Consider the following 27,519-nt stretch of genomic DNA (forward strand, 5'->3'; position numbering starts at 1 on the left):
AAAGCTTGTTTTCCATCAGAAGGACTCAGTGCTTAAAAATGGAATTCCTTCAGTCTATAAATGTCCATTATGTGCATGCCTTTGCTTAGATAATGTTCAAAACTACAATACGTTTTATCCCAACACTATAAACACTATGAGAAACAAATATTTGTTTTCATTTTGAGATTCTTTAACAGGCCAACTCAGGGACATCTCTCTCTCCCATTTTTCTGACCCCAAACCAGCTTCCGGCTGACGAGTCTAACTAAAAGATCTGTGATGTTGTGTCTCACACCATGATATCAACCAAGAACCTTTAATCTCTGAGTGCAATCACTGGGGCTGCATATCTGGCTTATTCATGCATACCTACCTTCACCCATGGGACGTACATTGAAGGAAGATCAATTGATCACTGAGGCTGACCCTGAGTGGAGAATCAAACTTCAAGCTTTGATTTTTCACTCCCTTTTTGCAGCTGTCAATACATCTTTGGATTCAGAGTCTCTCAGATTCGGATTTTCTGCATAAACACTAAATCACCTGAAAACTAATTCTTTCTTCTTTCATAATGTTTAGGTTTCTATCAGAAAAAAACTTCTGGGTTAAATACAAGGATTTTCCAGGGTATAAAAACATTTTTCTGCACCTGTACTTGCAGCTGTAGTGATGTTTTAAGCAATTTCTTGTGCTTGATAGAATAAACAAGGCCTGGGCAATAAACTGAATTATATTGTTATCGTCATTCACTATGACAACCGGCGACAATTTTCCCATGTTTGTTAAGAAATAAACTTAATTTTGCTGTTTTTCCTGTCTGCGTTGGTGGCGGTATTTCCATTCCCCTTTACGACAGTGCCGCATGTGTGTAATCACGTGGCTCCACCCATCCAGTCAGTAGTGTAAACAAAGAGAATGGCGAATGAGCCCACTGAAGAAGCCCTAAATCAAATTACATCTGTTTATCCTGTGAAGCCAAGCGAGCGCAGATAAGAAGCTGAGCGAGTAGAGAAGAAATCGAGCGCGCATTGTCAGAGTTGAGCGCAGGGAAGCCAGATTTTGAGCGGAGGTGTGTGAGTTTAAAGCAGGGCTCCCGCGGGTCCTTAAAAAGTCTTAAAAGGCATTGAATTCTTCAAAATAAAACTAAGGCCTTAATTGGTATTAAAATGTCTTAAATCAGTCTTTCGTAGGTCTTCATTTTTAAAACATCATAAATAATTTTTGTAATCTAAATAAAACATTAAAATTGAGAATTTTTTTTTATTTAAAAAAAATAACGACTTGCCATTATTGCTTCCGTCCCGATAGTGGAACCAATAAAAGCAATGTTGCGGCCGTGACATTTGGGAGATGCACCATTAACTTTTTGTCTGGAAAATATGAGCAAGTGTAAATGTCACAAAAATTGGCTCCAGCCAAGAGTTTTCTCCATGGCTAAAACCAGTACCAGGGAACATACATGAGGCACAGTGTATTTGTGCAAGAAGCGATTCAAGCTCGGAACCATGGGAATTAAGGCAGTGGAGTCACATGTGAAGCGCGAAACACAAATCGTCAAAATCGAGTTACAGAGAAACAGCCGGTATTTCTCAGTTTTGTTTCCACCCTTGTCTCTGCAACGCCTCCACTTATCACCAAATCAAACATACTAAGAAAACGATACAAAGAAAAATAGCTGCAAAAAAGACTTAGCACTGGTTATGTTGTGGCTTTAAAACTGATTTGTTTTGTTCCCTGCTAAAACAAAGTTTGTGAATTCAGTTAAATAATTATTAAAATATATCTGTCATTTCTGTGTTTTTAGCTTTCTTCCTGTATGCTTTTAAATTTTGAAACATTGGTGCAGTGGTTTATGTTAAAATAAACCTTTGGGTTAAGTTGTCGCACGCAGCTTTTTCTTGTGTTTCTTGTGAATTTGGTCTTAAATTTTTATTTCAAGTGGCATTAAAAAGTCTTGAATTTAACTTGCCCTATGCTGTAGGAACCCTGTAAAGATTCACATCGTTCTCATTGCATGTTCAGTTTGGTGGCACAAAAATGACTCCATAGATGTTGAGCAAAAGAACAAGAAATGCAAAGTTTGTCTGAAAACTGTCGGGACTACCCAAAGTAACACATCCAACCTCCACCTCCTACAGCACAGCTACGCTGTTGAGTTCAAAGATGTGCAAATAGCTTCATTACCTTTACACAAAAATGTTTGCAAAAAAACAAATATTTTTCTCCTGTTCAATGAGACAGTGTTGAATGTTTAAGTTTGAATGGTTACAAGACTTTTATATTTTATTGAAAGTAATGTTATGTAATCTGATTTATTCAATAAATAAATGAAAAATAAATCAGGTGCATTTCCTGCACATGCCATTATTTTTCACAAAAATTTATCATGCATTTATCAAGGTAAAACTACCTAATTCATTGTGATATTGATTTGAGGTCGTGTCGCCCAGCCCTAGTATTAACCATGAATTGCAATTCTTTAGGTAACCCATGCCACTAATGTTGATTCAAAATATCATATTTACAACACAATTTATGGAGGCTCATTAGCAAGTGCGAAAGCAGCAGATGGAGCACTGGAACTGGCTTTGCTTTAACTCCTCTTCTCCGCTCAGCTTCCTTACAGCTGATCTTCCCTGTGTGAGAATTCTTATCTAGGAGATCAAAAGAACACTTCCCAAAAAATGGTTGCTATTGCTAAATTATTACAGTCTCATCATGTCTGTTTCACATTAGAAACACCCCTGTTGTCGTCACGGTAAGACTGCAGTTTGTGTAGCAGTTGCACTATTAGATAAAATACTGGCTGCATGTTTAATGTGGGTAATCCAAACATACAGACTGAAAATGAATGCACCAATATGAGCAACAACTCCAGTTTCTCTGCATGCAGTATATTCATCCAACACAGAGCTTAACTCCTGAAAAAGGTTTAGATGTCCAAAAATGGAAAGTGCAGCAGTTTTATTCTTTTTAAAATCCATAACAGTTATTTTAATCTGACGTCCACATTGTTCTCTGACTTTTACTGTACGAACAATGGAATCCTACTGTTTTGCCATAATCTTCCATAAATGATCAAAACTGTTTTGTATGTTTTTTTTGTCAGAGAAAACCCTTAAAAAATCTCCTTTTTCTTTAAACAAACTCGACTTTCCTTGATGAAGAATTTCTGCTGTGAGCTTGAGCAGTTTTTTTCTATTTAGAGATGTTTTCTAGTTTTATAAAGAACTGCATATAGTAGTTCACCTTCATACAAAGCTCACATGGATTGTGCTTTTAGATAAATCCTTCCAAATCCACTAAAGTCTCTTACCATTTTTATCCAAAAGCACATTTTTCTGTCTCCAGGCTCCATGAGAAGGTTATCATTCATCTCAAAACTCTCCAGAAATATCTAGTGTGAGAACAGAGAGCACTTTTTTCTCACACTGAATACTCTTCAGGATTTGAACAGCCAGTAAGAAAATAATTGATTCCAAGAAAAGATTTGAAAATAAATGTCAAACATGGAAACAAAAAGGATTTTTTTTTTGTTCTGTAATTTTTTTAAAGTGATAAATATAAATATCATGCCATTTATGCATAGGTGGGAGATGTTCAGATAATATTTTTAGTAATCTATAGTGTTTCTCATAAATAAGAATCATGCCGCCAATCAGCCAAACCAGTAAGACTGCTTGTTGTTCTTTCCATCTAACATGAACATTAGTTGATAATTGTTTACTGACTCCTGTGTTACACCATGTCACAATCATTGTGCTTCTTTTAGCAGGTGTTTGTGAATCGTTATACCCCTTCAAAATAAAAGTCAGCTCTCTGTGGCCATGTGGAATCATGGAGGGCATGAAACCAGTCGTCCTGTGCTAGGAAGTTGATCATTATACACTATATTGCCAAAAGTATTTGCTCACCCATCCAAATTATTGGAATCAGGTGTTCCAATCACTTCCATGGCCACAGGTGTATAAATTCAAGCACCTAGGCATGCAGACTGTTTTTACAAACATTTGTGAAAGAATGGGTCGCTCTCAGGAGCTCAGTGAATTCCAGCGTGGAACTGTGATAGGATGCCACCTGTGCAACAAATCCAGTTGTGAAATTTCCTCGCTCCTAAATATTCCACAGTCAACTGTCAGCTGTATTATAAGAAAATGGAAGTGTTTGGGAACGACAGCAACTCAGCCACGAAGTGGTAGGCCACGTAAACTGACGGAGCGGGGTCAGCGGATGCTGACGCGCATAGTGCGAAGAGGTCGCCAACTTTCTGCAGAGTCAATCACTACAGACCTCCAAACTTCATGTGGCCTTCAGATTAGCTCAAGAACAGTGCGCAGAGAGCTTCATGGAATGGGTTTCCATGGTCGAGCAGCTGCATCCAAGCCATACATCACCAAGTGCAATGCAAAGCGTCGGATGCGGTGGTGTAAAGCACGCCGCCACTGGACTCTAGAGCAGTGGAGACGCGTTCTCTGGAGTGACGAATCGCGCTTCTCCATCTGGCAATCTGATGGACGGGTCTGGGTTTGGCGGTTGCCAGGAGAACGGTACTTGTCTGACTGCATTGTGCCAAGTGTAAAGTTTGGTGGAGGGGGGATTATGGTGTGGGGTTGTTTTTCAGGAGCTGGGCTTGGCCCCTTAGTTCCAGTGAAAGGAACTCTGAATGCTTCAGCATACCAAGACATTTTGGACAATTCCATGCTCCCAACTTTGTGGGAACAGTTTGGAGCTGGCCCCTTCCTCTTCCAACATGACTGTGCACCAGTGCACAAAGCAAGGTCCATAAAGACATGGATGACAGAGTCTGGTGTGGATGAACTTGACTGGCCTGCACAGAGTCCTGACCTCAACCCGATAGAACACCTTTGGGATGAATTAGAGCGGAGACTGAGAGCCAGGCCTTCTCGTCCAACATCAGTGTGCGACCTCACAAATGCGCTTCTGGAAGAATGGTCAAAAATTCCCATAAACACACTCCTAAACCTTGTGGACAGCCTTCCCAGAAGAGTTGAAGCTGTTCTAGCTGCAAAGGGTGGACCGACGTCATATTGAACCCTATGGATTAGGAACGGGATGTCACTTAAGCTCATATGTGAGTCAAGGCAGGTGAGCAAATACTTTTGGCAATATAGTGTAGAATAGAATAGAATACCATAGAATAGAATACCATAGAATAGAATAGAAAATCCCTTTATTGTCCCAAAATGGGGAAATTCTGGTGTTTATAGCAGCAAAAAAATTATAGAAAAAAATTGTCAAACAAATTTAGACCTTAGAAAAGTGTATAAGAATAACATAATAGTGAAGAGTTAAAAAATAAACTATAAAATACTGTACTTTAAAGTGTTTTAACAGTATAAAAACTGTGCACCTGGATAATAAATAACCAATATTCAGCTGTGGACATTTTTACTGTAATGGGTATTTGAAAATAACAGCAACATCAGAGATGTGCAAAAAGAAAGCAGCATGTTATTTAACTGAAGGGAGAAACTGTGCAAAATCAGCATGAATGTAGCAACTTATTGAGGTTGTTGGGAACAGTGGTGGTTATAGAGTCTTCCCGCTGCTGGGAGGAAGGATCTGTGATAATGCTCCCTGGTGCATTTAGGGTGCAGCAGTCTGTCACTGAAGGAGCCTCCAGTTCTGCAACAGCTTCATGCATGGGGTGGGAGACATTATCCAACAGAGATGTTCATTTAGTTAGGATCCTTTCGTTTCCCACCTCCTGTATTGAGTCCAGTGGGCATTTTATCATGCTGGCCATCCTGATCAGCTTATCCAGCTGATATCTCTCAGCTACATATAAGCCACTGCTCCAACAGACAGCTCCATAGAAGATGGCTGATGCCACAACAGAGTCATAGAAGGTCCTCAGTCTCCTCAGCAGGAAGAGTCTGCTCTGACCTTTCTTTTACAGTGTTGTGAGTCCAGTTCAGTTTGTTTTTCAGGTGAACATCTAGGTACTGATAAGAGTCCACTGCCTCAATGCCCCTTCCCTGGATGTTTACCAGTTTCAGTAGGGTGAATCTGCATCTGTGAATTTCCACCACTAGCTTCTTGGTTTTCCCTGCATTAATCAGAAGGTGGTTCTGCTGACATCAGAAGTTCAACGAAGTATAACAGTCTCATCTAACCCTAACCCTTACAGACAGTCGACATCCACAAGGAGAAGGTGGCGAGGCGAGAGATTGGCATCCTGACTACCAACAAAAACACTTCCCGCTCCCATAAAATCGTCGCTCCAGCCAATCTGGAGAGGCCTGTGCGCTACATCAGGAAGCCCATTGACTACAGCATGCTGGATGACACTGGACATGGAGTCAAGGTAGGCGGCAGCAGAGAGAAACTGGTTACCACTGTTTGCTATAACTTCAAATTAGACAATATACCCCATGCTGGGTCAGAGGTTTGAAAGGGGAGGCAGGAAAATCACAATAAAACGATAGCCTAGCTGCATGCAGTTAGCCAAGCTTAAATGATTACAGTATATAAACTTGTCAATCACACTTTATGTTAGAGTACTGTGACGTCAGCGCTGTGGAAGGAGTTGGTGTGCAAATAAGTTAGTTTTCAGCTCTGGATGGTCTTTTCTTTTGCATTTAATAGGAGCAACTACGCATGGGCAACTTTTAATGAGAGTCTATGGGCAAAAATGTTTGCGCCCCAGGGTGGAAAAACGTGACCAATCCGATGATGAACGAAACAGCTTTACTCAGCATTAAAGATTAAATATTTGTCCTGCACATCTAAAAAATATATTAATACATTTCAAAATATTTTATTGGCCAGCCGCCACTGATTAAACTCCCAATTCAGTTTAGATTAAAGTAAAACTGCTAAGTAGCTCTTTAATTTGATCATCTTGAATAAATCGCTATTATAAAAGTCATTATGTAGGATGTCATATTCGCTTCTAAACTGTATACTGTAGGGATGCACGATATTGGGATTTTGGTCGATATCCGATATGCCGATATTTTAAAACTCATGTAGCCGATCGCCGATATCGATACCGATGTTAAAGCTGAACAAAAATAAGTAGTCATTGAAAATAGCAGCTTGTTATCCATTTCTGACACTTTGAAAAATAATATACTCAAATATATTTTCATATGCTGATATCAAATAGATTTTTAAAAATGTGCTATCGATCTATTTTACTTTCAAAATCTCGTGAAATTTCATCGTTCTGTTACAAACTCTCGTGACATTTTGCAAATTCTTGTGAGATTTTGTTAGTAAAATAGATCGATACCGCGTCAATATATCAACATATAAAAATATGGCAAAATTTTGTGAATTTTCGGGGGATTTCATAGCATAACGATGAGATTTAGCAATATTTATTAGTAAAAGAGATTGATATGGTGTTTTTAAATGTTTTTAAATCAGCATATGAAGATATTGTGATATTTTAATGTATCAATATTTTTTCCCTCGTCTTTAGAAGTTTTTAAGTCTGTAAAAAAGAAGTTTTTGAGGAAGAAGAAGTAGTATTTTTTTATTTTTTTTAGACTTTAGAAATTCAGAAGCTGATAAAATATCGGGTTAAATATCGGTGGGGTGGCCGATGTCCGATATTCAGTTTTAAGGCCGATACAGGCCGATACCGATAGGGAGCCGATTATATCGTGCATCCCTAGTATACTGTGCAGAATACAGTTGACATCCAGTCAACATGGTGTCCTCTCCCTGTTGATTAGACATAATTAGACATAATTCTAGGTAGACAGCCATGCTTTCAGTTGCAAAAACATTCATTCTTTAGACCTAAGCATAACTATGGTTGTTGTTTGTCAGTAGAGTATACTCTAAATGATCTACTTCTGTTTTCTCAGACCTTTATTTAGTTGCATTCTTCAGTATGCTGCTTCAAGTGTGTTTATCTCTGATTGGAATGAAATTTGTTCAATTATTGTTGGAAACAGAAAAAATACATTTTTTGAATTTAAATATGGAAAAAATTGAATTGTTTGATTGTTTTTTTTTTCCTTCAGCTTTTATTCAAAATTCCCTCTTTTCATTTAACTCATCCCCTTTGAGAGCAGTGGGCTGCCATTGTGCGGCGCCCAAGAGCAGTGTGGGGTTAAGGGTATTTGCTAAGAGACACAGACTGGCAGTCTGTGGGAGTGGGGCTCGAACTCAGAACCCCAGGGTTCCAAGCTCTATGCCCTTACCGCTAGGCCGCCACTCCCCCAGCAAATCTGCTGTTTTCTCAGATGTTCTCAAACTTATTTTTTTGTATTTTTCAGGGGGGTATTTTTCAAATTATTTTTTTGCAGGTTGAGGTTTATGCATTCCTGATGGTCTGCGTGGATGTTAGCAACAACATTGTACTGAATTGAATTCAGCTTATCGGTCAATGTGCACATCTACAAAGAGAGGTTGTAAGACTCAATATAAAAAAGAGATATATATAAACAGGAAAAATGTAATTGAAAAATAAATATATGGAAAATAAAAAGATTAAAAACCTTTTTCAAAGTTTCAATTCTGGATTCCATTTGTTTCAAATTTCAATTTATTATTTGTGTTCTTTTGCTTTCAACAATAATGGAACAAAGTCCACTCCATATGTTTCTATCTCTGTCTGTTTGTCTGAAGCTCTTCTTCTGCTTTGCATTTTCTGACTTGATGTCTAATGAAATGTCCAGCATGCAGTCGCACTCTGCCTAACCTTTAGATTAAAATGTCTTCTGTTTCTTCTTCCTCCTTCTGTCCCGTCTGCTGTCACTGATGTGTTAAGTGGTTGATGAGGTTCAAGGTAAGGCTGTACAGCACACCTACACACAATGCAGAAGCAACTGCTTCTGATGTGTCTCAGCTGGTGATGGGAGGGGGTGGAAGAGGTGTCAGATTTTATACTCCATAGTATATGACTATATGGAACAAAATATGGCTTAAAGCTCTGAGGAAACTTTCTGACATGATTTATTGATGTGATTTTATTTTAAATCTTAATGTATTCTTACTTTAATAGGTGAAAAATATGCTGAGGTTCTAAAATGTAAACTCTGCTGTATTTCTCATTCATAATGGTTTAATCATAAAATAATTGTTGGAATCTGAATGTGCTCTTATATAAAGTAGCCTAATCCGTCATCATTGTTATTACTCTGTAGTTCGTCCCCTGGCCTCTACAGCTCAACATATCCTCCAACCAATAGTGAACTCTGGAGTGATCTGTCAATCAAAGAGTAGGAGCAGCAGTGTGGGAGAAAGAGACAATGTACTTTTATATATTATTTAATGTGAAATCTTTTCTATGGAACACAAAATATCATACTGTTTGGCCTCAGGGCTACAGTGTGAAGAGTTTTGGGTCAGGTTGGTATTTTTTATTATCTATGCTGGAACTAAGCCTTTGTACTTCAGGCTGTTTTTGTTGCCACAGGTAAACGGCCAGCAGAGTTTAAAACTAGGAGGTCTGTCCCGGTCCAACCCACCGACCCAGAAACCGCCCAGTCCTCCAAGAGCAGGGAAAGGAATTCTGGGGTATGTACATTTATTTGTTTTTCTGAATTTTAGCCAACTTAATCTCTTTACTTTTCTGTAAAAAGTTTTTGTTTTACAGTTTCTGTGCTCTGATAGATTTATGGTTTATGTCAGCCTCACCTGTTCATCTCTGCTTAGGATTTATAGGAAGGGATGTTTTAAAAAAGGCTTCAGCCTGTGCACGTTTATGTGCTGAGAAATGCCGGTGTCCTGTGATGAGGTTTTTACAGATTTGAGGCGGCAGTGGGAAATCGCATTCACTCACACGCCCACACAGACTTGTTCTGAAACGCAGTGCTCTGAGGAATAACGTCATCGGTTGTGAAAGCTTGTTGTGTTCTCTGCCCTTAAACATCTGGGTCACCAAGCTATGTCTATCCTTTTTGTCTCCTTATGTCATAAAAGGCAAAATCATACCTGCGAGGAAATAATGCCAAGGTAGTATTAATCACACAATATTTTATGGTTGGGTTTTTTTCTTTGTTTTTTGTGAGTGATTGGAGACAAATAAAACATATGGGTATATTTAATTCATTCCACAGCCCTGCTGTAAAGTTATTAATGGTAATATAAAACCAATCAAGGGATTTTGAGGCTTTTCCTCAGATTTAATTTTTCTGTCTGTCTACATAGCTTTTAATCTAAATACAGTAGCAGCCATTCAAAATGGACCTTCCCAGCAAAAGCCACCCGAATGGCAGCCGAATGGCAGCAAAATCCCCTCCAACCTCCAGTCACTGGCCTTCTCATGGGCATATATATATTCTTTTATTCTGACTTCATCCTTTCACTGAATTAAAGGATCTGACCAGGAGATAACGCTTCTCTTTAGATCTTGATGTCCACAGATGTTTAAAAATGTTTAAAAAGGAATTGTAGGGGTCTGGCCAAGGAAAGTGGGGAGATTTTGAATGGCTGCTACTGTAGAAACATGTTTTTCGTCTGCAAACACTGTTCTAGTGAAACATAAACCAGTTAAAACACACCATCTCTAAGGAATCTCTGAATAGCTTCAGGAATTTTCAGAATTGAATCATTAACATCATTCAGGAGATTGTTTTTACTACTGAATATTTCTTGGGTCTGTTTGTTGAAGGTTTTAGATTCAGGGATGGTGGACCTCTGCTCTAGTCTTTAGTCCTTCCAGTATTGAAGTAAATCTGTGTCGCTGGGATTTGAATTAAAAATGCCACTGAAATTTAAATGTTGTATGTTTGTACTTGCTGTTTCAGTGTTAAAGTATATTCAGAACACATTTTTGACCTAAAAAGAAGTTAATTGTCATTATTTCTACACAGTTGAAATTTCATTTGTTATTTTCTCTTCATGCTAAAAATTCACATTACTATTTCAAAGTGATTACATTTTCAATACTTATTTTTCAGTTTAATTTTTCAGTGTTAAAAAAAATCTGCATATAAAAAAATTCAACTTTCATTCAAAGTCAGTATTTTCAGCCTCCTGAGATTCAACTGTCTTTATTTCACCGTCATAAATTTGGCATCTAAATTCAGTGTAAAAAGGGAAGGGTTACTTCAGGTCACAGACATTAGCAGTGGATTGTGATGTCCAACACCTAGCCAATCCCGTTACGTTTTCTAAGTCATTTGAAGTGACGCTTGTGGCGCTCATAGGGAAGGAAAACCAGCATGACGGAGCCGGTCATGCAAGCTAACGCTAACTCAACTACAGAAAAATGAAAGTAATAAACTCACCGTTGAGTTAGCATTAGCTTGCATGACCGGCTCCAGCATGCTGGTTTTCCTTCCGTATGCGTCACGTGACTAAGAAAACGTAACGGGATTGGCTGGGTGTTGGACACCACAATCCATTGCTAATGTCTGTGACCTGCCCTTTTTACACTGAATTTAGACGCCGAATTTAAGACAGTGAAATAGAGCCAGTTGTATATATTTATTTAACACTGAAACAGTAAGTACAAACATACAACATTTAAATTTCAGTGGCATTTTTAATTCAAATCCCAGCGACACAGATTTACTTCCATATTCCAGCCTCTAACAGGTATTCTGCCAGGATGTGGTTCTATCCAGCTTCCCTGTCCTAGGTGAACTGGTGCAGTATGATGCTGCCATCACTATGTTTCACCACAGGGAGTGTGTGTTGAAGCTAAAATCCAGAAGAATGTTTATGCTACTTATAACATTTTCAACTAGGCCAAATAGTTTTCTTTTCGATCCCCTATGCGGAGAAGAGAAAACTGATGATGCGACTTGTTAAGGCTTTCTTTGAATAATAGTTGTCCTGTTAAAGGCTACCTTCAGAGTCACAGGGGACTCTTAGCTGCTTCTATGATTAAAGCCCTCCATGCATATGGAGCTAGAGCTGCTGAGCTGCCAGAGTCAGCGGGCTCCTCCTGTTGTCTCTTCCTTCTAGTTTCCTGTTACCTGCTGATCTGCCGCCTGTCCCCCTGAATCAGAAGCATAGGAGGATTATTTTCTATCGTTCCTCACCACAGCACCTTTAATCCATCATACTCCATTAAAGGCTGTGTTTTTCTTGCTTTATCTCATTTCCAAAGGTGATTAATACTCTAAAAGTGGAGAGACTGCATCTTTTTATTAAGGTCTTTGCATCTTTATATTTGGTCCAACGTGTGGCCATGTTTCTAGGAAAGACGAACAGAAGCAGCTTAGCAGTTGGTCAGAACTAAGCTGTGCTCATCGAGCCAAGTTTGCCTGTCTGTGCTCACAGACAAACATACATGGGGAGCAACGGGACAAACACACAGCAGAGAGCTGGCAGCCTGCTGCACACAGCCATCTCTCTCACAGCTCACACCCTTTTTTCTACATTAACCACTGAGAGGAACATTCTGTCAGTTTGTTCATTCTGAGTCTGTTCTGTTCCTGTGAAAAGTGCCATTCAGACGGGATTAAAATCTTCATTTATGAGACCGATAATAGAGACCTCCACCCCCGCCCCGGGGCTGCTCAGACCAAATGGATGTTTTTTATCTTGCCAGAGAAATGTTCCATTTATCAACAGCTTTGCTTCTGTTAGTAATGACTCTTTTGTTCAGCGTTCTGTTTGTTCAACCATGGGTGCAGAGTTCTAACTGTGAAAATGTTTCCTTTATATCGATGTCTAACTGATCTCCGCTGGTTTAACTTTGGCACCTAAATCAACTTGAATGTATAATCAAACTTGGTGTCTTTAACGTTTTTTTTTTTTTGTCTTGTTCTGCTTCTATTTCTTTCTTGGATGCTGCAGGAGTTGATACTGTTTAAAAATACTCCCTGACCTTTAAATATGGCCTTAACAGATTTCTGTATTTCTTTTGCAGCAAGAAGGAGCCAACCCCTGGCCTGTTAACTCTTTCACACTGCATTAGTTATTACCCTCGCTATTAAACAGCAGGAGTTGTTTTTATAGTTAACTTTGTATTAGAAATGCTTATAGATTCTTTTTCCTAATGGGAGGAAATAATGTGACTTCAGCTTTTCAGCAGGATATGGTGCATGGAAATGTTCCCAGCTCGCTTTTTGCATAATAGCAGAAGGATGATCTGAATAATGGGACAGGTCACCAGCACCACCTTGTTTTCCTGTACAAACGTCTTCCCTACCTTTACATCTTGCATGCACAGGCACAAGAACTCCCCCTACAGGACACTGGAGCCAGTACGCCCCCCTGTGGTGCCCAACGATTACGCCTCCAGCCCGACAAGAAACAATATGGGTGCTGGACAACTTCCCAGTCCCGTCCGCACCGCCACCCTGAACCAACGACCCAGAACATACAGGTAGTCGGGTCAGAGTGTAAACATGGTGTCTTACTAACCAGAAACTTCTGAAAAAACACAAAACTCCTGAAATGGGTCAAATCACAGCTGACAGGGAATAACTGATATGACTGAAAACAAGGGAGGTCAATAAATTAGAGTATCATTTAAAAAAAATCAATTTATCTGAGTAATTCAATTTAAAACTGGCCATATTTCATTTTATATATTATAGCTATTTTTTTTTTTTTTTTTTTGATGACTGTAACTTACACTGCCAATGAAAAACCCTATTGCACTGACTTGGAGAAGTTTAAATTAAAAAGGACCATTAAAAATATAATTTCTTATACATCTGAGATCACAGTAATGGAGAGGACTGCTAACCTGACGATCACTGACCCCCCATAATCAGGTCAGAGTCAAAGAATCTGCCTATACACAGAGTGCTGTATCCAAGCAAAGAATGGAAAGTTAAGTGGAGGAAAAAAGTTTGGAAGAAAAATGTGCCAAAGCATAAAGACAACAATATCTGCAGCCTTTAAGGGATATAAGATGTATCATAGACATGAGCTAAAACTGTTACGTTGAATAAAAAACCTTTTAGCCGTTGACATGTTGAATATATAGTTTGCTAACATAATGGCTCAGCTGAGGCTGATAGTTGCATTTTAAATCATCCTTATTTGCATCTTGCATGTTTTACGCCTCTGCTTCTCCATTTACAGCCAGTCTAACCAAACAGCAGCTGGGCTGAAAACATGAGCTAACATTTTGAATCTGACAGACTCACATTTTTAGACAAAAGGTATGAAATTCTTCCACATCCACTGATATGTTTGAAATAGGTGAAAAAGATCAGACTTATGTGAAACTGGACAGATATGAGGAGAAATTCCCTCTTTATGCTAAGTAGGCTGAATTATACTTCCAAAAAGCTGATATTGAAGAAAAAAAAACACAGAAAAAAGCCTTGAAAGCTCCTTTATATTATTCATCCTAAAAGATTTCTTCCCAAATCTTTGCTCATGGTTCCACCATCTTCCTCTCAGAGTTCTTTCAGCCTGGTTTCCTCACACTACGCTGCTGCTTCCAGACTTTCCTCCATTGTTTTGCTTCTATGCTTTTTTCTTCCAGTTTTGTTTTGCTAAACTGTCTGAGAACATTAAGGTCATACTTTCTGTTTGCTGACATCCAACTAACCAATTTTCTTTATCTTCATGGATTCATCTTCAGTTGTGTGTTTATTCAACCTCATAGATTTTTTTCTTCTTTAAGGAATGCTAGAAGGCCAAAGTAAACATCTTTAGTTTTCTACATAGCTGTAACAAAAACAAGTGCCTTTTGTGATTGCATAGTTATGGCCTGAAAACAACTGATTTATATTTACTACATGCTTGTTTTGATCAAGTGGCATACATTCAAGTTTTGCTTACTTTAAGCCAGTAGGTATTTCCTAAGGTATAACTCTAAGGCCCTTTTTTCAGTTTGTCTTCTTATTTGTCAGCACGTGGATGAAGGATTAGGGTTTAACTGTGTCATTTCTGTTTTCTCATATCCAGAACTTTAAAGATTAATGCTTTAAGTGACACAGCCATTTGTTTTAAAGGTAGTGATAACTGCTGCGGTTGACAAGGTGAAAACCTTAAAACGTGATATTTGCTACTCAACGCCATTTTTTTTTTATGCCACAAATAATAAAGCACACATTTCAATAATGATATGACAACAGTTTAGGTGCATTCATTTGGGCCAAACTAAAAAGCAAATATTAAATTCAATTCAACATATTTATATAGCGCCAATTAACAACATTTCGTCTCAAGGCACTTTACAGTTCACCAGATCATACAGTCAAATTGATTCAAAGTTTTCTGTCTTCGGAAAAACTGTTGATTACATCAACTCATTGACCCAAAGGCAAATACTCACACTAAGCATGCTTGTAGCAACAGTGGAGAGGAAACCTCTGGACAGGTGAGGTTTCCTCCAGCAGAACCACTGAGCCTGGTTCTGCTGGAGGTTTCTTCCTGTTAAAAGAGAGTTTTTCCTCTCTAGTCTCGCTACAAGCATGATTAGTGTGAGGGATTGCATTCAAGCCACGAGTCTAGTTTTCATTAGATAGAAAACTTTGAACCAATTTGACTGCATGAATTTTAAAGTGCCTTAAAATGACGAGTTGTGAATTGGTGCTATAGAAATAAACTGAATTGAAAACTGAATTGAAAGAATTCTATGGTGTAAACTTTGTTCCATTGTTGTTGCAAAGCCACGAACAGGTTTTGGAAATGGAAAATTAAAAAAATATGCAATGTAGGAATAAAACTTTACAACACTTCTTTATAAAAACAAAAGGTTTTAAAAGTACTTTGCTCTTTTCTAAGATTTGTAGTTAAAAAAAATGATGTTTTTTTTCTCAAATCAAATTTAAAAAATCTAATCAAATGAAAAATATATAAAAACAATATATATATATATATATATATATATATATATATATATATATATATATATATATATATATATATATATATATATATATATATATATATATATAAGAAAAATAAAATATGCTTTTTGTTTAAAGAAATAAACATCAAAATCTGAGGAAACTGAAAAGTTACCTTCAAAACCTTTTTTGATGAACAATTTTCAGTCGTTCATGCAACAATTTGCATTTTCTTTTTTATTTCCGTTTACAAAATGTGTTATTTACACAAAATTCACTCCACAGAATGTAGTCATGTTATTATTTGATATGTACACATGGTGTGTTTGCACTGTGATGCTTGTGAGTTGCAGCTCCATTTATGTGGTGATCATATGCTATATGCTACAGTTTCACATGTAGTAGACGATAGTGAACTGCTGTTTTTTTTTTTTTTAGCATCATCCTTCCATACAGCAGTGAAATGAGAAGTATTACTTTGGGCAGGAGTAGAAATACATGGCTGTCAGTATTTGTTCTTTGTTGTTGGGTCAGATTCAATTTGGGGTTCTTAAAATTTCTCTATTGCACTTCTCTTTGAGTACATGGTCTGATCACATAATTCTTGTATGCTTTAGGTGTTATTTATAAACTGTATGTCGATGGAGAGACAGATGTCTGCTGCATTGAATAATTGATTCATAGTAGACTAAATCACCTCATTCTTTCATCCTGAAGCCTTTAACCAATCAGTTTGCACTTTTTCTGCTTATTTCATTGCTCCTTTGCTGCTGCTGTTCCCTCAGCTTCTTCTCATCAGGCGCCTGGCTTGTTTACCATCCCGCCTCCATCACTCGGCCGCTCGCTTTGATGTTTTCCAGTTTTTCCCAGTTTTGTTCTGTTTCTGATCTTCTGTGAAACCACTTAATTAATAGCAGTTTTTGATCAGCAAGGCTTTTGAAAATTTTTGAGGTTTGAAAAATACCTGTTACATCTAAGAATGACCTATTTCTGCTTATCAAACCTTTTCATGTTGATTCAGGACATGTGTCGACAAGCATATAACTTTTTAGCTGTTTTCAGTGTTTCATTCCTAATCTGATTAATATCATAAGAGTTAATTTAACTGACTTATGGATTAAAAATAAGTAGTGCAGATGATACCATCCAACCTAATCAAGCACGAGTCTTATTTTCTGTCCCTTAAAGGCTTTTTTGTTTTCTTAGACTCTGTGGAGGTTTGTAATCTGTTCTTGTCAGTTTATTTAGCCGAAAGATGGCGTGTTCTGATCACAACCTTTTAAACTCAGCTTTATGTACTTTGAAGCAAAATAGACGAGTCCAATATAACATGAGGGTTAATCAAGAAACGTTAGTATTTCTAATGTTTTTTCCGTTTGTGTTGCTGGACTCGGAATAGAACACATCTCCATCTGCAGCACTGATTTTCTTGTTTGGGTGTGTGTGTGTGCGCGTGTCTGTGTGTGTGTGTGTGTGTGTGTGTGTAGTGGTAGCAGTGGAGGCAGCCACCCCAGCAGCAGCAGTCGCAGCAGCAGCAGAGAAAACAGTGGAAGCGGCTGTGTGGGGGGTCCCATCGCCGTGCCAACGCCGTCTCCACCCTCTACCTTCCCAGGTAACAGGGTAACACATTGGCATGTTACATTATTAGTTCCTTTACTGCGTTTCTGTAACAAATGTTAATGAAAAGGTAAATATAAAAGTTCAATACCTCACTAAAACATAAGTCAGGGTTAAACTTTTTCCGGGCTCTTCTGCTGAGAGGAAGCATCAAAGCTGTTGGAACTATGCCTCCGAAGAGAAGCTCAGTGTTTAGTAGAAAACTTCATTCAAACCTTCAAACTTTTGCAACCTAAGTTAGGATATTTATGGAAAACGGTTCTCTTACCCATGAATGATGGATGTTAAAGGCATCGACTGAAGCCTCAGATTAATCTTCATCGTCCTCCATGTCTGCCGTCATCATAGTTATCTGTTGCTGTATGCTCATTCAGGAGGAGCAGATCCTGCAAAGTTGATGACTGGATGCTATCAGCGGGTTTCCCTTAGATGGAAAACTTTAAGCCAATCTGTCTGGATAATCTGATTTCTATATAGAGTCTTAAGATGATGTATCGTTAATTAGAGCTTCAGAAAAAACTGAAGTGAACTGAATCTATTTGTAGGTGCAGCATTGCACACTGCAAATAGGATTGATGGATGTTTATGTGTGTATTAATTAAATTCAGACTAAGGCTGAAATAATAAATCGGATGATCAAGATCTATCAATTATTGAAATAATTATCGACCAGTATCAAACTATTAATCGTAAACTAGAGTGTAGAGACAAACATGCTAGTAATTGAAAGAGCAACTTACTCAGAGCAATAATTGTGTAAAAATTGTTTAAAAAAACACATGCATTTTAAGATTTTGCATTTACGATGAAAATACATTTTTGTCTGTGAATATATGCTCTATGCAGAGCTCCTCATGTGGCAAAGTTTTAGCTTTTAGTTTAAATTCTGTGAAATGAGGCACCTTTCACTATCTGATTATTAAACTAAAAAAAAACTATTGCCAGATTCATTGACCATTTTGATAGCAAAATAATTGTAGTTTGCAACTCTAAGTCCAAACTTGAACAAAGACGAAACTGAGCTAATTTTAAGAAATGCTATTTAGAAAATCCAGCTCAGTTCAGATGATTTGGGACCAAAAGAAGCTGCATGTGAGCATGTAGAGACATCAAACCTTTGATTTAATTTTTTTGTTGACTATACAGTAATCCCTCACACTGAGCATGCATGCAGCGACAGTGGAGAGGAAAAACTGAACTTTAGCAGGAAGAAAACTGCAGCAGAACCGGAACCAGGCGCAGTGAGAGCAGCCTTCAATCGAGGCCGGCTACAGGTTCAAGGAGATAGAAGCAAAAATAGAAAAGGATAGAAGCACTGATCTATAAATAATTTCTATGTTAGAAGTAGTAATTGTAAACTAGCTCCATAGGAGGCTCTGTCTGGCAGCTCTGTCGGGGAAAGATATGGATACGCTGAAGAGCTCTGAGTCAGTTTTCATGTTAAAAGGATAAAAAAGAGAACATCCAGTCAGTAGATGTTTTTCTATCAGCTGCTGCAGTGTCTTGTTCTTCCCCTCCTCTCTGCTCTAACCCTCCTTCCTTCCTAACTGGTTCCTCTTCTTTTTCCTTCCTCCTCCCCTTTCTAAAGTCTCCCCGACTGCCGGACCATCTAGCTCCTCCTCCACAGCTCCAAACTCCTCCCCTTCTCCCTCGCCAACTCCTTCCTCTTTCTCCTCTTCCTCCTCCACCACAACCTTAACCAAACCTAATGTACCTCTGGCACCAAACTCTCCTGCTCACCAAGCTGACTCGTCTCCTCACAGAAACTCACAGACAAACTTACCAAACACCTCCCCCCCTCCTAACCCTCCACCTAGCACCTCAGAGGTCCAATCACAGCTGTCTTCTCTCCCTCCTCCTGCTCCTCCTCCTTCACTCTCCTCCTCATCACCTGCTGAAGGTGAGTGTGTCTATAACACGAGTGGCCCCTAACCTGACTCTTGTTAGTTTGTTCTGCATTTTCTTTTCTTTTTTTTTTTTTTTTTTTTGATAGCTCTGCATTAAAAATATTTTTTTAAAACCTTAAAAAGAAAAAAGCTGAACTTTTTGTGTTTCTCATAGACAAACCAGATCTCTGTAGGAACTGTAATTGCTTTCTTTACCATAAGAGGGAGGCAAAGCTTTGATATTACAGCTCATTCACTCCACCTCTAAAACAGCCTTGTTGACCTGATGCTTTTATGATAATGTAAAGATTTCGGTATATTAGCTGTGTTTAGGGATTCTAGTTTCTAACAGGGTTCCTCTCTGCTGCCTCAGGTCCCATCGTCCCTCAGTTCTACAGCATGAATCGCCCTCAGCCTCGACAGCAGACCCCACAGGTGGGAGGGTCACTTCCATACCGCCGTCCGCCCTCTGTGACCGGTCAGCAAATACCTACGCACAACCACGTCAATGGAGGACCCTACTACAACCAGAGCCCAGGTTGGGTCGCTAAAACAAACTTTTACTCCAATGCAAACACAGAGATGCAAGGACTTGTTTAAAAAAGATTTTTGAGTCTTTTAAAGATGCTGAGACTTGGATGGCTCTACGTATTTTGAAAAATGACAAAACAGAAGTCTGTTATTTTTGGAAGGAATGAAACTTCAGTTTTAAGTAACTATGAGGTTTAAATAGAGATCTGAGAAATGTTCTGGTCTCAGTTTAACCTCTAAGCTCTACCTTCTCCCTCCCTGTGTCCCTCACACCCCTTTCAAATTACCCGTCTTCTTGGTCCAAAATAATCACATTTTGGATAAAGAAAACAGCTGGTTTGAAAGGAGTGTGAAGGAAGCCATTTGTTAAGAGAGAAAAAGCTACCTTACACGGAGGGGGGGGGGACTCAACTTTCAGCTCACAAAAACCTCCAACAGATAGATAGAGTTGATTCCTTCCCTTCTATCATCTCAAACCTCATCGCCATGCAGCGGACCAAGACATCTGGCCTGGTCAGTCAGGCCAACAATGACCCTCACAACTCCCCTTTTCAGAGGAATAGACCAGTACCACGTATTGCAGGCTAACAAAGACATTAACAACTTTTTATTACTAAGGGTTGGACCTGGTCTTCCGGTTTAATTAGCATGTTTTCTAAGCGTTAACAAGGCTTTGTTGGGCTACTCTATAAAGCTTGAAACTCAACGCTTATCCAGACATCTTGAATTGAAAAAGCTTCCTGGATGGGAAGCGAAAAGTCTTCAGACTTCGAAAGCAAAGTGCAGGGGTTTGTTTTTTGTCTTTTTTGGAAGCTCAGATATCTGGTAATGTCAAACCTCTGAGCTGAGAGTATTGTAGGTGGAAGGCTGAAAACCAGCAGGTTGTTCTATTTGTTTTTCTGTTGGCAGGAAAGGAAAAGGTCATATAGTCTGATTTGTTTGCTTCTCTGGTTATGTGAGATAGAAGTAGTAAAAAATGGTTTATGACAACAAACTTCATACATGTTTCATATGAATGGCAGCCATGGTGCTTTCACACCAAATATGTATAGTCGCTCCGAACGACTGATTTACAAGTTCTCCTTAAGTTCCGGTGTGCGACAGGATGCATAGTGATGCAACAGACAGGTTTCTAGCGTCGCCATGGGAACAATTTTAGTTATCCCATTGATGGAGAAGTGAACTCTGGAGCTACAGGAGGACAAGTGATGAATGATTGACAGTACTTCTAGCGCTAAACCTTTTAACTTTTATTCCCTACTTCATTCAATGTCAACATTATTGGTTTTATTTCTTCGCTGTTCTCCTTTACTCACATCACATCCACATCCGTCCCTGATTGGTTGGCACGCTAGACACAAAAAAAGGAGATTAGAAAAGTGAGAAACTCCCAACAGCCGTCGCTTTGTTCCCATCACAGGTGTCTTGCTGCCGCATAGCCAAAAACTATGCCTGCCGTATCTCTAGAACTGCGCCTATTCTACAGCTTAGCATCGCATTGCTCCTGAACGCGCCTCTACAGGATAACATGTAAATCTGTTGCTCTAGTTGCTGTAAAAACACCGAAAGGTTTATTTTGTTTATTTTAAAGTGGGACCTCAAAAAGCTTAACTGATTAGATCTTTTCCAGTTTTTACTGAATCTTATTTTCTTGATCCTAATTCCCCTCTGAATGTGTCTGCAGCCTCCCCTCCGCCCCCATCGCTCCTGCAGTACACCCCTCAGCTGCCTCTGATGGGCTTCGTCGCTCGAGTTCAAGAATCTAGTGAGTCTGTCCCTGTTGACTATTGTTCACTCCACCAGCCTGTGGTAGTTCTGAATGCGCTTATGTGGGGTAACTAAAACTGACCGTTAGCGTCTCAGTCCTCTCACTGAAAAATATCCCTTTGCCAACAGTTACAGACACTCTTCCTCCTCAACCAGCAGCAGAGAACCAATCAGGGCCTGACGACTCTCTGTCCACGCCAAAGCCTTCAGAGGAAGGACACGCTGAGGACGACTCCAAAGTGGTGGAGTACAGCGATCCATACGCTGAAGAGGACCCACCATGGGCCCCCAGGAGCTACTTAGAGAAAGGTTTGTCTCTGAAGGCCTCTCAGGGTTTTCAGTTCTGGTCAGTATTCTTTTAAGACGGTTAGTGTTGAGAAAGAAACGCTGGCACTTTGTGTCCTTCCAGTTGTTGCCGTATACGATTACACAGCAGACAAGGAGGATGAGCTGTCCTTCCAGGAAGGAGCCATCATTTACGTGGTGAAGAAGAACGAGGACGGCTGGTTTGAAGGGGTGATGAACGCCACCACCGGCCTCTTCCCCGGGAACTACGTAGAGTCCATCATGCACTACGCCGACTAAAGACCCCGCCCCTCCAGGTGGACCTCATCGAACCTGCAGTTCTGTTCATTTGTCCAGAACCTGAACAGTAAAGGTGACTTTGTTCTACTTTTATATTTTCCTCCTGTGGTTCAGTTTATCATAGTTAATATTCATTTATTGGAATATTCTTATTTATTGGATCAGTTTAGCTGGTTTGTCTGAAGCCTTCTGGATTTTTCTAACATCCACTATGTTGAAAATGTTCTGTTCTTTAGGTGAATATGGTGTGAATTTCAGGTAGTTCAGCCTGGTCCAGTTTCCAAACCCTTTTCCTGATAAATAAATCAATAACTGCTACAGATACAGGATGTTTTAGCAGTGAATAAAACCATCGGTCAGGAAGCTGTTTTTCATTTCTTCTGGTTTAGGTGAAGAAGGATCTATTTTAATGCTGCAGACACCAACAGTAATGTTACTGATTCTTTGTCTTTGTCTCCTGTACAGCAATAAGAAAAAAAGTTGTATTGTGTGCCTTTTAAAAACCTTTTCATGTTTTCTCATATTAAACTTCATCCTCAGATTTTGTTTCAGAGAAAAATAACACTTGTGCATAATTGGAAGGTTGAGGAAACAGGATTCCAAAGTTTTCAGTTTCATTTTTCTTTCCCTTTACATTCATGCTCTACTTTCTTTTGTTCTGACCGATAAAATTAAATTATTAATACCTGAGGCATCATCTGAGGTGTTAGTAATCCTGCTTTTAGTTTCTATTGATTTTATTCAGATAATTTTTCTTGTTTTAGTCCTAAAAGTAAAATTCAGACAAAGAGTCTTTATTCTAATGAGATGAAGACAGCATATCTGCTGTGTTTGATGAACCTTTTGAAGGAGTGTGAGGAACTCAGTTTAGATTCTGTCCGCTTCATCTTTCCTCAGTATTAGACTTAGATTTAGACAATATAAATGTTACTTTACATAACTTTCTATTGTACATTTTTTTTTTTTGCATTTCCACATCTATAGAGCCAAATGATAAACAATTAAGATGAAAATCAGAGGATTCCTGTCAAACATATCTGTTCTTCAGACGGTCTTCTCTTCCTGTGAAGGTTTCTGTTTTTTTCTTTCCAGTAAATAACACTAAGATTTTACCAAACGAGCCAATGAATCAGAACACAGACTAAATTATCCTGCAAAAAACAATCTTATGTTTAGTCTGTGATTCAATTTATTATGATTTTAGCATAATTTCAACCCTGCAGACTTAATTCATTGAACAGCAACAGTTGAACCGAAGGAAATGCTTCCTTCCTGTTGCTACAGAAAACTCTGATGAAGGAAGAAGCTGCTGGACGAGTCCACCATGTTAAAGACAACCACAGCTCAACTTAGCACATTTTAGGCTGCGCTGCCTTCACACTTAAACCTCCAGCACTTTTATGAACCCAAACCAACCAATGATTGGGAAAACAAGCACTTAAACGTTAGAACGAGGACGTTTTCCTTGCATGATTTAACCTGTGATCTTTTGCACCACCAGATCCCTCCATTTTCTCAGAGCACAAAAAGAAAGCAGACGTTTTATATTTAAAACACCTCAAGAAAAAATGTGAATCAAGGTTACGATCCGGTCTCAGGCTAACGGCGAGAAAAAAAAAAGCACCAGAAAGCAGAACTTCTCCTGATGTGTGAACTCTGAGCCTCTTGTCTTTGTTTGTGGTGAAATGAACCTGAACCAGTTTGCCAGGTGGAGATTCTGTTGCCAGTTTTAAAGTTTACAGTGTGCTTCTCTGCATGCCTGATATGTAACTGACACATGTATTTACATTTTTAATAGTATTTGTCTTTATACTGTTTGTTTTTTTTTGTTACTGACTTTATCGCATTATTTTCTGATTCTTCATCTAAAGGGTCGTTATGTTCTTGTGAAGTTTACTGTTTGCTCTTTTTATTCGGGCTGTTTACGTACACAGGGCTCGGACTTTGCATTGTATCAGAGAGAGAGGAGGAAACTTTGTGCCAAATGGATGTTTGTGTTTGATGTGATTGTGATGTGAATGCAGATATCTGTGTGTGAATCAGAATCAAACCTGTGAATATGGACCTTAAAAGAGTTCATCCCTGTGCAGCGTATTCAAGAGGCATTTCTCAGCAAAGCTATAAAGTATGATTTAAAAAGCAGAATGCAACCTTTAGGAGAAGCTCATCTGGTTTCTGATCAGCACATCATCCTGGAAGCTCTTCTTCAGCCGCAGCATCCCTTTAAAGAAAGATGCAGATGGAGAAATGAGCTTTGAAATGTTCAGACTTCTTCCCCAGCGCTGATGTTCAAACACATCATCTTTAAAATGTTTTCTGCATCCAGGATCTTAATAATCATATTTAAGCTTGTTTAGGTTGTTTTTAAATCAATGCTAAATATGTTTTGTATTTTAAAACAACTTTGTGATTGAAGCATTTTTGACTTTCTGATTTGAAATCAGTATTTGTAGATTGATACAAAAAAGCTTTAAACTGAATTTTTTTGCTTCAAGCTAACATCTAAAAATCATCACCTGTGTTTGTTTTTTGGGGAGATTTCCGTATCACCTGTCCTGCTGTGTTCCCTCTGTGCTGCATCTTCTTTTTAGAACATGTTTTCAAGACAAGTTTCCTTTCAAAGCAGAAACTTAAATCTCAGCGTGTTACTGTTTTGTAAGACGGAGGGAAAAGGAAATAACTAATAAATGTTTTAACATCCTTCCTCTTGTCTATTTGTGTCATATATTTACTGCATGAAACCGAAAGCTATTCATAATTTTTTCTATAGATATTCAGCATTTTATTAAGCACCACGTTCCACTGCCGCTCATAGTGAATTCATACCATGTTTTATTTTATACTTTTCTCATTTTACAAAGTTCCAAAGTCAAAAGCTACTAGCCTGAGTTTTCTTTAAAATCAGCAAAAACCTTCAAATAGGACATTTCCATTTCAGTGGAAATTGTTAACTTCTTGGTTTGCTTTATGAATCTTTTAAATCAAGTAGTTTCTTGAACACCTGAACTTTGACTTTACTTAGTTTCAGGAAGTTGAAAAATAAGTATACTAATCACCATTTAGTAACATCAACATGTTTCTCAATAATTTGATGTCATCGACCCAAACAGGAAACTCAAAAGCAGAAACTCTCCCTTCAGATTACATTTTTGTTTTTTTCCAATGGAAATTAGTAGCATTTCACATCAGATTTTTTTTCTTTTTGGCAATGACAAAATTCACATTACTGAACACTCTGTTTAATATTTCTTGTCCTGCAGCTTAACAGATTTGTGTAGAACAGTAGATTCCTGATGCCGTCTCCAACCATATCCACACAAGTATTTTGATGGCTTCTGTGCCCCGCAGTTCCTTTTTTTAATGTTTGAATTTTAATGTGGAGCATTCAGTTTAACTCAAGAAAGTGGATTCTTCGGTCTATTTGTTGTGGATGGCTTATAGGCTCTTCCTCTGTCTCACTAGTGGTACTTATTCTGGGTAACTTAAAAAGGAGCCTGGGTCCTGGTTCTGCCGGTCTTACAATTAATACAGTCGTTAGGAGCTTAATTTCAAAACGCTGATTTTTTGGTCCTATTGTCCAAACTAAGATTTTATTTTCCTTTTTGCAGGATGGTAATGGGTACAGTAATGAGGCCTGGATTATCTGTAGTAGGAGGCATCACAAGCTGGGCTGGAATGTCCACCTGTGTACACGGTTTGGTGTCAAATCGTGCCCATTTCTTCCTTACTGAATTCTCGTCATTAAAATCTGTCATTCTTTTAGGATTCCTTCTCAGGATGTTATTGAATCTGCCCATCTTCATTGCAGCAGTGAATAAATAGAGATCAGCGAATTTGACAGGAAAAAAGGGAAACACATGGGAAATTAAACCGCAAGGACCCATTTTGAGAGCCAAAAGTTTATTCGACTACTGTCACCCATTCCAGGTAGGCAATAAATAGTTCTACTGGATTCACTTTGTTTTAGTCTTTTTCCTGCTTCACAAAGGTAGGCAGCAGCTTGACAAAGCCATGATGGCAATTATTTTACATCCAAGTAGTATGCAGTTCCTCATATATATACACACATCAATTTCAAACAAATGGTATCGGTATCGGTCAATACTGCAAAGCCAGTAATCTGTATCGGGGCCAAAAATGGCATCGGCGCAACACTAATAATTACTAATAAAGTGATAATTAAAAACTGTGTTACAGTCTCTGACCTATAGGGGCTTTCTTCATGAGAGAGCTATATCTTTGTGTTTCAGTTGTGGCTAAAACAGGTGCAATATGTTAGAGCTGGTCAGAAACCCTAAAAAGAGCTTCATACCAAACTGTATTCACACTGGGTTGATACTGTCGCAGAATACTGACACCTGCTGGACCTTTAAAAACACTACAGGCATCTTATTTGATTTTATGATGTATATATATATATGTATATATATATATGTATATATATATATGTATATATATATATATATATATAGTATATATATATATATAGTATATATATATATATATATATATGTTTAAATTGAAGATATTTTTAGATGCAGTCAATAAATAATGTAAACATATAATGTGAAAACTCAGTGGAAGCTGTGAATGTGGATGCTTGTGGACTAGGATTTAGAATCATATTTTTAAGATAATAAGTACATGAAAAACAGTAAATAAAATAAGACTCCATTTGAAATTTTAATTAAGATAAGTTGAGTGATAACTGAAAATCAAATAAAACGCAATGGCTGAAACGTTGCCATTCCTTTTAGGCGGCTCCAAAATTGTTGATAATTGTAATGATAAAACTGAAAAGATGAGACATTTTTTCAGCAGATGCATCATGTTGACAGATCAGTTTTTAAACACAGTTTAGTGAGTCAGTCCAACAACTCCTGTATCAGTTACATGTCTTTCTTCAAACAACACATGCACAGATTTTGCTCTATAATAATTAAAAAGAAATAAATCGAAAGATGGCAAAAAACTTGGGATGAAGATGAGAATGAAAGAAGATTATATAGGGTTCAATCAGACTAAGAACTGGACACACCTACTTTAATGAGTTATTGTTTATATTAGGGAAGAGAAACAATGATTTATGTGAGGGTTGTGAAGGAAAAGAAAATATGGATCATGCTTTGATGAACTGCTATAAATATGCAACTGAAAGAGAGGATGAGGGAAGTAATTAGGCAAAAAAAAGGAGAAAATTTAACATTAAAGGAATTTTAGCGACAGATGGAGATAGGGATGAAATTAGGGTCATTAATAAAGCATTATTTTTACATAACACAAAATAAAAAAAAAATAGAAGGTGGAACCTTAAGGGTACACACTCTTGTACAGTAGGTGGCGGTACGCACCTAGAAGTTGCTTGCAATCCGCCAATCAAATGAAAGAAGAAGGATTTTGCTCTATGGGCTCGACGCATCGCTGTTGCTGGACCAGTTGTCGCTACCTTATACTTAAAA

General features: G+C 38.3%; 1 protein-coding gene across 7 annotated transcripts in view; it reads left to right on the forward strand.

The window, feature by feature from the left end:
• Positions 1 to 24,763, forward strand: part of LOC119790187 (abl interactor 2-like) — a 50,529-nt gene extending 25,766 nt beyond the window's left edge. Inside the window, exons 3-12 of one of the 7 annotated variants that reach the window (XM_038295613.1) lie at positions 6,134 to 6,310; positions 8,732 to 8,749; positions 9,380 to 9,480; positions 13,091 to 13,246; positions 17,162 to 17,286; positions 18,880 to 19,191; positions 19,551 to 19,715; positions 21,393 to 21,473; positions 21,605 to 21,784; positions 21,885 to 24,763. In XM_038295613.1, the coding sequence (XP_038151541.1) occupies positions 6,134 to 6,310; positions 8,732 to 8,749; positions 9,380 to 9,480; positions 13,091 to 13,246; positions 17,162 to 17,286; positions 18,880 to 19,191; positions 19,551 to 19,715; positions 21,393 to 21,473; positions 21,605 to 21,784; positions 21,885 to 22,060 (1,491 nt within the window). In that variant the 3' untranslated portion in view covers positions 22,061 to 24,763. The remainder of the gene's footprint in view (positions 1 to 6,133; positions 6,311 to 8,731; positions 8,750 to 9,379; positions 9,481 to 13,090; positions 13,247 to 17,161; positions 17,287 to 18,879; positions 19,192 to 19,550; positions 19,716 to 21,392; positions 21,474 to 21,604; positions 21,785 to 21,884) is intronic. The other 6 variants (XM_038295615.1, XM_038295614.1, XM_038295617.1 and 3 more) reach the window with 6 other exon arrangements.
• Positions 24,764 to 27,519: the final 2,756 nt, after the last annotated feature.

The sequence above is a fragment of the Cyprinodon tularosa genome, unplaced genomic scaffold (genome assembly GCF_016077235.1).
Source record: "Cyprinodon tularosa strain WSP-4 unplaced genomic scaffold, ASM1607723v1 ctg357, whole genome shotgun sequence".
NCBI lineage: Eukaryota > Metazoa > Chordata > Actinopteri > Cyprinodontiformes > Cyprinodontidae > Cyprinodon > Cyprinodon tularosa.